The sequence below is a fragment of the Enoplosus armatus genome, chromosome 7 (genome assembly GCF_043641665.1).
Source record: "Enoplosus armatus isolate fEnoArm2 chromosome 7, fEnoArm2.hap1, whole genome shotgun sequence".
Lineage (NCBI taxonomy): Eukaryota > Metazoa > Chordata > Actinopteri > Centrarchiformes > Enoplosidae > Enoplosus > Enoplosus armatus.
This window is the reverse complement of record NC_092186.1, coordinates 20,838,279-20,848,346: the sequence shown is the minus strand read 5'-3', so window position 1 is coordinate 20,848,346 and position 10,068 is coordinate 20,838,279. Positions and strand designations below refer to the sequence as shown.

The 10,068-nt window shown below is 41.5% G+C and overlaps 1 protein-coding gene across 1 annotated transcript; it reads left to right on the top strand.

The window, feature by feature from the left end:
* Positions 1-740: 740 nt before the first annotated feature.
* ptgs2b (prostaglandin-endoperoxide synthase 2b) lies at positions 741-5,839 on the top strand. The gene is made up of 10 exons (XM_070908322.1): positions 741-884; positions 1,217-1,333; positions 1,431-1,574; positions 1,719-1,862; positions 2,250-2,431; positions 2,547-2,630; positions 2,728-2,974; positions 3,523-3,809; positions 3,918-4,065; positions 4,758-5,839. The coding sequence occupies exons 1-10, from the start codon at positions 824-826 to the stop codon at positions 5,168-5,170; spliced, it is 1,827 nt and encodes a 608-aa protein (XP_070764423.1). The 5' UTR covers positions 741-823; the 3' UTR covers positions 5,171-5,839.
* The last annotated feature ends 4,229 nt before the right edge of the window (positions 5,840-10,068 follow it).

The following is a 10,068-nucleotide window of genomic DNA, read 5'->3' as shown; positions in this document are numbered from 1 at the left end:
CCGTGGCTCTACAGGTTTCATACAGCCCATAAAGTATTTCACTACCTCATCTCTTATACATCAACCGGTAATTTCTCATTGATTAAATAGAACAAATAGATTTCATGTTTTTATTTCTGTATGTTTGTTCCGTGGCAAGTTATATAGGTTGTAGATCTTTTATGTCAAATTAAATTATATCATTATCTTGAATTATAGTCGTCCTCTTGTGGAAATATAGTTTATATAATTAAGACATTCAGGGGACAGTCATCTATTTAAGACGTATCTTTAATATTGTACAAGTGGCCGTTTTCTATTGCACTTAAAAGATAAATAAAAAGTAAAGTAAATAAGATAATGCGATGCATTTCTCCATGTCCCATATTTTATAACGTGCCGTTTGCAGGGGGAGAAATACAGCAACAACATATGAAAGATGTCTTTTCGGGCTTTTTGTTATAAATTCATTTCAATATTTTCCACTTAAAGAATTCCGTTGAAAAAGAATGAAAAGGAAGATGAAAAATCTGTTTGGTGCCAAAAAAAAAAAAGAAGAGACACAAAATACAATCCTCCATATTTCAGTGGGGATTGTGAAAGAACAAATATTCCTCATTATGTGTTACTAATCAATTACTTTCGTAGGTTGTGTTCACAGACACGTCTGTATCATTCATACGGAGCTACAGGTGACGTCAGCCCTCTGCAGGCATATAAACGTGCACCGCTGAGCAACTCCCAGACATTCAAAGAGTCAGCCTCAGAGCGACACAACCGCGGAGGACAGGAGAGAGAGAGAGAGAAGGAAAGAAAGAGAAGATCCGAGAAAATTCGTTGGAGTATGAACAGGCTCACTTTTGCAGTTTCCCTCTTGGCACTGGGGTTTCTTGTCTGCGAAGGGGGTAAGTAGAAGAACCAGAAAACTATATCTGACAGCTTCACCAGACTCTCGCAGTCTTTAAAAGTTTGGTTTTAGGTGTAAAGTTTTATATTCATTTTTGTATCATTTTTATATCAGAAGTCACTGATGTAATTATAAACCACTGACATTATGTTTATATGGATTTCATAAGAAATATATATATATAGTCTATAACACGAAAAGGTTAAAAATACCATTAAACTATGATTTCATTGTCTCAGAGATTTAATATATTATAGTGGTTTGGGCTAACAGATTTGTGTTGGTATCTAAAGGGAATTGTCTGTAACCGCCCAACATTGTCTGTTACAGGTAACCCATGTTGCTCAGACCCATGCCAGAACAAGGGCGTTTGCACAGCGCTTGGAACAGATAATTATGAGTGTGACTGCACACGCACAGGATATTACGGACAGAACTGCACAGAACGTAAGTATGAATGGCACAAGTGAGGTGAATCTAAAATCAGGATGTGTATGTTGTGGTGATTTGTTCAATAATTCATTTTCCCTGCGGGCCTCTACAGCCGAGTTCCTCACCTGGGTCAAGATCTCCCTGAAGCCGTCGCCCAACACCGTCCACCACCTTCTCACCCACTTCAAGGGCTTCTGGAACATCATCAACAACATCTCGTTTCTCAGGGATGCCATCATGAGATATGTGCTGACATGTAAGTGTCTCTAGCTGAAGGCAACACTGAGAAGACAGATTGGAAACTGCCTCATAAAACATCCAATAATTTGTACAGCAGGTTGTAGAGAAGCAGTTGTGGCGAATATACTAATAATGAAATGCTTTTTTTTTTTTTCTCTAGCCCGATCCCACTTGATTGACAGTCCTCCAACTTTCAATGCAGATTATGGTTACAAAAGCTGGGAGGCCTATTCCAATCTTTCCTACTATACACGCACCCTCCCCCCTGTATCAGAGGATTGCCCAACCCCTATGGGTGTTGTAGGTGAGTACACTCTCTCTGACTTTGGAGAACCAGTTTTCTTAGATTCTTGAATACTGAGCAAGAGTGGCTTGGCCCCATTACATCAGGGGAAGTGCACACATTGAAATTATCCCTTCTGCTGGACTGGAAGAGTGGAAATGTGCAGAGGGGGAACAGCAAAACCTGTCCCAGCAAGCCAAAACTAAGGAACATGAAACCGCTTTTTTCAAATTTTTACATTAATTGTGTCTCAGGAATTTACAATGACAATAAACCTCAGTTAAAGCTTTTCCAACAAGTAAATCATCACTTTTTAATCACGTTCATGTTTGTTATCCAAATTAGACTGGCTTGGTTCTGTATGATAGTCTTGTATGCTTACTGTAATGTTCTTAATTGTTTCCCCAGGTAAAAAGGAGCTACCTGATGCTAAGCTACTGGCTGAGAAGCTCCTGATGAGAAGACAGTTTATCCCGGACCCGCAGGGCACCAGTCTGATGTTTGCATTCTTTGCGCAGCATTTCACCCACCAGTTCTTCAAAACTGATATGAAGAAAGGACCTGCTTTTACCGTAGCTCAAGGTCACGGGGTAAGCAGATTTCAAGCCCCATCAGACTTTAGTCAGGAAAGAGAGACACAGAGGCCACAGTTATGAAAGAATAATTGATTAATGCATGTGCTAATGGTGTTGTTTTTGCTTTCAGGTGGACCTCAACCACATTTATGGAGACAACCTGGAGAGGCAACACAAGCTCAGACTCTTGAAGGATGGCAAGCTTAAATATCAGGTATGAGAAGAAACAGCTGCACGGTAGTTTAAACAGCCAAATTCTTCAGACCACACAAGTGTCTAACAGTTGCTTCCTCTCTTGTGTAACTCTGCAGATCATAGACGGCGAGGTGTACCCCCCAACAGTAAAGGAAGTGGGCGCTGACATGCACTACCCTCCCCATGTTCCTGACTCTCACCGCTTTGTTGTGGGCCACGAGGCGTTCGGCCTGGTCCCCGGCCTGATGATGTACGCCACCATCTGGCTACGGGAACATAACCGGGTCTGTGATGTGTTGAAGGAGGTCCACCCCGACTGGGATGACGAAAGACTCTTCCAGACCGCACGGCTCATTCTGATTGGTGAGTTTATGAGATTATGACAACTGCATAAAATGTTTAAAAACATTAGCTGTAATGTAGCTGGGAGAATAAAGTCGAAATAATAACAACAAAGGCACACAATGCACTTGTCATGGTATTGATGTAGTTACCATGGGAGTTACGAAAGAGGAAGTTGTACTTTTTATTTTGGTAATCACCAACTAGCAACCCTGTTGCACACAGTGGAGCATTTGAGCTCTACTTTGAGAAACAGGATTTACTGAAAGACGTGAGGAAGAGGAAATGTTTTGTTTTTCATGTCAAAAATTCACTGCGGAACTATTACAGTCAAATTATCTCCAAAATAATTTAAAGATCTCCTCCAAACATGTTTTAATACATAACTGATGTTTATCATAAGTGTCTGATATGGATTTTCCCCAAAAAAGCAAACTGCCACGTTTAAAAAAAGTACAGTGAAGCTGAAACATCTAAGTAAAGTAACAAAAAGCAAAACACATTGTACGAGGAGTTTAAGCACCTATAATATCTGCATTATATAAAATATTTGATCATTCGTCCTGCAGGAGAGACCATCAAGATTGTGATCGAGGACTACGTGCAGCACCTGAGCGGCTATCACTTCAAGCTCAAGTTTGACCCCGAGCTGCTGTTCAACCAACGCTTCCAGTACCAGAACCGCATTTCATCCGAGTTCAACACCCTGTACCACTGGCACCCACTGATGCCTGATACTTTCCACATTGAGGAGAAGAATTACAATTACAAACAGTTTGTCTTCAACACCTCTGTGGTGACTGAGCACGGCATCGGCAACCTTGTGGAGTCGTTTACCAAGCAGATTGCTGGGCGGGTAAGAACTGTTTTGAGCTCCAGTAGCAGCACTTAGATTTAGATTGTAACACCACGGTTACTGTCACTGCTTTAAGGCTGATTAACTGACGTCTCATTCATTTTTTAGGTTGCTGGTGGCCGAAACGTCCCAGGGCCTATCATGTATGTGGCCATTAAGTCCATTGAAAACAGCAGAAAGATGCGCTACCAGTCTCTGAACGCCTACAGGAAACGATTCTCCATGAAGCCCTACAGCTCTTTTGAAGAAATGACAGGTGAGGCAAAGATCACTTACAAAAATAAAATACTTGCTGGTGGAAAGGGTGATATCAGATGATTAGTGAAGAGGTTATTATCAACCTGAAGTAAAAGGAATTGTTGCCTCAGGCCACATTATTCTTTTATTATTAATAACATTGTCATGAGCTGATTGTAGGAATGAGATGCGAGCTCGAAAAACACGCCCAGACGCTAGAGATCAAAGCTTATGTCATAGATTACTTATTATTAAAGAAGTGGTTTGGACTCAGCTTTGGTCCCCAGCAGCTTTGGAGGTAAGGGATTTATTTCCGTGACTCAAAGAACCAGATGTTCATTTCATCTTGAGATAGTGTAAGCAGATTGTCATCACAGAGCAAGACATAAACAGACAGGAGAGGCCTCCTGCCTCAGAGCAGTAGATTTCGTTTCACAAGAAAAGAGGAATTACTGTTGATTAAAAACTAACTGTGATGTATGAGAGGAGAGAGAAATATCAGAGTGTGCATGCTTGTAAGAGAGACACGAAGAAGAAAGACGTAAAGACAACAAGAGAGATCATTTTTATCTACTACTTGCTGGATTTGAATCAGTCAAAACACAGAGCTCATATTTAGACTAGCAGCAAGCTTTGCAGCTGTGTGAGCGTGCGAGAGAAGCCAGATTGAGGCGCTAAAACTAAAACTATTTCCTCCTTTGTGTAACTCAGGAGAGAAAGAAATGGCTGCAGTGCTCGAGGAGATGTATGGACACATCGACGCTGTGGAGCTCTACCCGGGTCTGTTGGTGGAGAAACCCAGGCCTAACGCCATCTTTGGGGAGACCATGGTGGAGATGGGGGCCCCTTTCTCTCTTAAGGGCTTAATGGGAAACCCCATCTGCTCCCCGGAGTACTGGAAGCCCAGCACATTCGGAGGCAGCGCAGGCTTTGACATCGTCAACACCGCCTCCCTGCAGAAGCTCGTCTGCAATAACGTCCGGGGCCCCTGTCCAGTGGCATCCTTTCATGTGCCCGACGTTGAAGAGACGGGGTCCATGATCATCAACTCAAGCACATCCCACTCGCGCAGCAGTGATATCAACCCCACAGTCATTTTGAAAAAAAGGACTACTGAGCTCTAATTTTTTTTTTATTCTATTAGTTTCTAATATATGTATTTATTTATTTATTTATTTTTGTATTTATTGTCTTCTATTTATAACATAACATGAGAAAGTGCAACACACCTTTTTTTTTATACTGATATTTTTATATTTTTGTCTGGTTAACAAAAGTCTGTTGTTGTGTTTATTTATTTAAATATTCATTGTATTATAAGTTATTGTTACAGTAATGACCTCAGTCACTGCTAATTGATACTTGAAGGTTAGTTTACACCCTGGTTGAACTACATAGTAGCGTACGTCACACTTCTAATGTAAATTTATGTTCATACAGTTGTATGGCTGTCCCTGTACACCACAGTGATCTGTTATGCAGACAGTGATACAGTAGCACAGTACAGTAGTGACGTTCACGGTGAACTTAAATGACTGAGCTTGACTCTCTTGATATCATTTAACACAAAGCAAAGTGCATTCCTATTTCAGTATTGTTTTACTGATTTCTTCAATCTGCATATCGGCTTGGGTAAATTGAACTGACAATAATAACTCTGAGTCTAAGCTGCACTGTTGTTCAGAATTGTCGCTCTATAGAAATTCTAGTTTTTTTTATTTTGTTCTCAATGCCTATTGACTTGCAACACTAATAAATGCTTCCAGGAAATGGAGCACATTTCTCAGAAATCACCTGATGTTGTTGTTATTTTCACTTTGTGACTCTCTGATTGATGCCCCGGGATTAAACAAGCTTTTACAGTACAGTCTGTTGCTCCTCGGACAATCAATGACACACTGCCGTTAAGAACTCACACAGTTCGCTAAATCTTCCAAATCTTCCACATCTTCCACATCCCACAGATATTTTAATGTAGGTGTAATATATGACGGCTACGTAAATTAATTTCACCTCTACACTTTTCCAAATTAGTTTTCCGTATTTGTATGGTAACAGAAATTAGGAGGGCAAGACAATATTTTGTCATAAAAATACAGGCCAACTTCATCATCAAAAATCATGATATTTCTGCACCACATGATATTTCTGTCATGCAATTTCTGCATTGTGTCTTCCTGTTCGTTTGTTGTACTTCTTGATTTGACATTTTCAGCTTAAATTAGTTGTCAAGACGCCATCTATGCATGCTGGCATGGCACTTCTGATCTCTGATAAGTAGGCATGGGAATAGAAACCTGTTTCCACTTGAGAACCAGTTCCAATTGTCCAATCCATCGAAAACCTTTGCCTCCGAGCTTATCAATTCCTTTTATCGATGCCGGCACGTTTTTCTGACTGTTGCACATTGCAAGACAATGGCGTCAAACTCATGCATCTACGCTGGTGGAAACTTGCAACAAGAAGGAGCCATGATGACAGAAGAAACGGTCCAAAGCTTGGCTTCATTTCACGAAGAAAGATGACAACAGTGGTAGTTGTAATGTCTGTAAAATGATCATTTTAAGTAAGGAAACACCAGCAAGAGGCTGAAACATCTTTCTACACAACATGGATTTGACGCTCTATGAACAAGTGCCACTTCTTCCCAACCGTGCAGCACTTCTGTTATCAAGGGTAAATATCCTGTTATGGCCTCAGGCAGGCTTTACAGAATTGATAAAGAATTCATTATTTTCTCGAGATGACGAAACAATTAACTTGTCTCAAGATTAACAGCATTTTAAAAATTGCAAGCACGGCTGTTCTTGGCTTCCGCTCAAATCAGATGAAACATGTAGACGCTTGTCAGACTCGAGGAGGTCTGCATGCCGTGAGGCAACATGGCATGATCTCCTGGTACACAGATAATATGTGAGATTCAGGAAATCAGTTGAAGAGGAACAGATCAGGAGCTTCTCACTATGACTATGTCTGTTAATTAGATGAAAAAGTTCATATTCCTGAAGCAAAGTAAGAATGTCTTCTACAGTCTACCACAGTATTCCCAGCAACAGCTTTGTGTTGATTTTAGATTACGTTTCTTATTACTCCTTTAAAAAACATTACAGCCTCTCAAACCTGATGGGATACAGTATATACATGTATATATTTATACATATATATATATAAAAAAAAATTCAGTCTCTCCCGACTTTTTATCCCATTTACTTTTGATGTTTTTCTGCATATTCCGTCATAAGAGGAGCAAGGAATATTCAATGGTTTTACTAAACATAAACGTTGCGTAACAACACATTAAGGCTGATATCGCTCGCACATCGCTATGGCTGATGTCCAGCTTCATCTTTTGTTATCTCTGTTCAGAAGTGAAACAATGATTGTATCTCATTAGCAGAAGCTTCTCAGACCTCTTATCAGACAGTCTGTTCCTTCTTGAGGTCAGCACCAAGCCTCTAAACTAAAAAGCCGCACTTCAGGTGTGCTAGATGGGGTCGGAGTGTAGTACTTCATGTAAATGTTTTTGACGTTTGAGAACTGGTTCTGAGTCCCAACCTCATACCCCTGGCTGACGTTGTGGACACAGAGGCAGGGTCCTCTGCAGGAGCAATTGTGCGACACACTCTCCTACCCTCATCTCTCAGCCATCGGAGTTTGAACTACTGACAGCTGCAAGAAGTGTGTCTTTGCTATCCAGTACACCAGCAAAACGAGTCTGTGGTGTTATGCACACCCCTAAAACTTTCCATTAGCTGGTGTAAGCATTGCCGGGAAAAGGTACAGACGGATAAAAAGACCGTTTTACTGTATATGAGGTGTGAAGATTAGCGCCCAGTCCAAACGCGTACAGGAAACCTTGCCTCAGCAGCACCAACAAAGGAATAAAGTTATTTTCTAGGGTACCCCTTCCAAAACAAACATGGTGGAAGGACTGTTGACGTGACTGCCGGCACAGAGTGGTGAGTCAGACCGCCGGGCATCATCCCTTCTCAACACAGACAATGACAAGCTAAATGTTCCCATCCATTCACACATTTCTCTCAACCGATACAGAGAGCACATTTACTCTCTCCCCTCACGCTGGACGATTTGTGTTTTAAACACAAAACCACAGACATAAGCGAGGAAATCACATTAATTAAGTTATGTGCATCACTTGTCATCTCAACTGAACCTAGTGGACAGCTCCTCGTCCATCTCATAATCTTTGTCCTGTACTTCAAAGGACCAAGCGTAGGATTTCCCGTCCTGTCAGAGGGATTTGGCCTGTCACGACATGAAAATGACCTAATTGTGTGTGCACATTGTTTGTTTTCTCCACTGTCAGTTGCCCGAGGGTGAGTATTATTATTCCCTTGTGCATCAATGTGTGGCATGCTCAGGTCCCGGTCTATGAGATCGAGCGGGGGAGCACATCTTGCTTTGTGCGGGTGTAATGAGCATGAGCAGGCCGTGGGCCCTGGTGTGGGAGAAGATCAGGAGACTTCAGTGTGTGTTTTCCCTCTGACCGCTTCTGGACCTCTCTGCAACCAGACCCGGTGTGGAGGCCGTGAGCCGAGACCGGAGTTACGTGACGCCTTGCAGGTGGCAGGAACTGGGGTCAACTGTGAGCTGGCGTCAGCCACCTCCGCACGAGAAGCACTGGCACTGACCCACTGGAAGCCACTTGTCACATAGATTCAAATGACATAATCACAAATGTAGATTGTCTGAAACAGTTCTGCTCAGTTGTTCTGGCTCAATGTATGAGAGAAAATCATGATTCTGAAAACACAATGTTAAATGTTAAATTCTCAAATCTATAGTTCATTTTAAAACGTATAAACAGAAACATCTTCAGCTGACCAAGTGGTGCATTCAGTTAATTTAGCATTTCACTTCTATAACATTGTCAGAGACCCGATGAACAGTTCTTAAAAAATCGATGCAGCAGAACCAGAGATGTTGACTTTTTCTCCCCCACACATTCTTCTTCCTTGTGAAAACCTGACACCTACATTACCCACAATGCAAGTCAACTGTAGACAACTTGGATTGGAGATTTGGATGTGTTATGCTAGATGCGGTTAATGTAGCTCAAGCAGAGATGAGTAGCGAGTCTGGTAAGCTCACTTCTTCCTAACTCCACACCCCCAGACTGTTTTCGTTTTCAGCGCCAACCACCGCTGACTTCACCGTTCATCACTTCACATTGTTGATGGCATATCAGTGGTTATCGGGAGGGCGGGAGGGGTGGACACAGACAAAGACAGCATGCTGCCAGCGAGGACATCACATGTAGGGGAGAGAGGCAACCCGAGGCAAAATACTTCTGTATGTCGTAAGGCAAAGGTCAGATATGAAATGGATGAAAGGCTGTGACCAGATGGCAAGTTGCACACTGACAGTGAGAAACCTGTGAATGTAGTGAACTTTGAAACTGGCATTGAGTTTTGATGAATACCATTCAGCTGCCTGTTGAGGATATTTGAATTTACTATTTGGTTACTGTATGTCTATATCTCAATAACAAATGAAATACACTAGACTATTTTATTGAATAATACTTGTCCAGCCAGAAGTCCAGAACCAAATCCTATTCAGTTTACAATGATATAAAACCGAGAAAGGCAGCCAATCCTTACATTGAAGCTGAAACTAGAGAATGTTGTTTTTGCTTAAAAAACAACAAATGACATGAATCGATTATCAAAGTAGTTGTCGATTAAAGGTCCCATATTGTAGAAAGTGAGATTTCCAGGCCTTTTTTGATTATAAAGCAGGCCAAGGTGCTATATAAATACTGTGAAAGTATCCAAATGCTCAGTCCACAGAGAAATGCACACAGCCCGTCTTCAGACACTGTGCCTTGAAACCTTGAAAGCCATCAGGACTTCCGTAAGGTTGTGATGGTTGTTCAGCCGCTTGTTTCAGACAGATGGTGAACTGAGGGGCTGCAGGAAGGGCCAGTAGAAGATAAATAAAGACTTTTTTGAACTGTGAATCATTCAAAGCTACTCTAGTGGAATCCCAGAATACAAAT

Coding starts and splice junctions, on each gene's coding strand:
- ptgs2b (XM_070908322.1), top strand. CDS start 824: ATGAACAGGCTCACTTTTGCAGTTTCCCTCTTGGCACTGGGGTTTCTT. Junction 1,334..1,430: donor CGGACAGAACTGCACAGAAC/GTAAGTATGAAT, acceptor GGGCCTCTACAG/CCGAGTTCCTCACCTGGGTC. Junction 1,575..1,718: donor CATGAGATATGTGCTGACAT/GTAAGTGTCTCT, acceptor TTTTTTCTCTAG/CCCGATCCCACTTGATTGAC.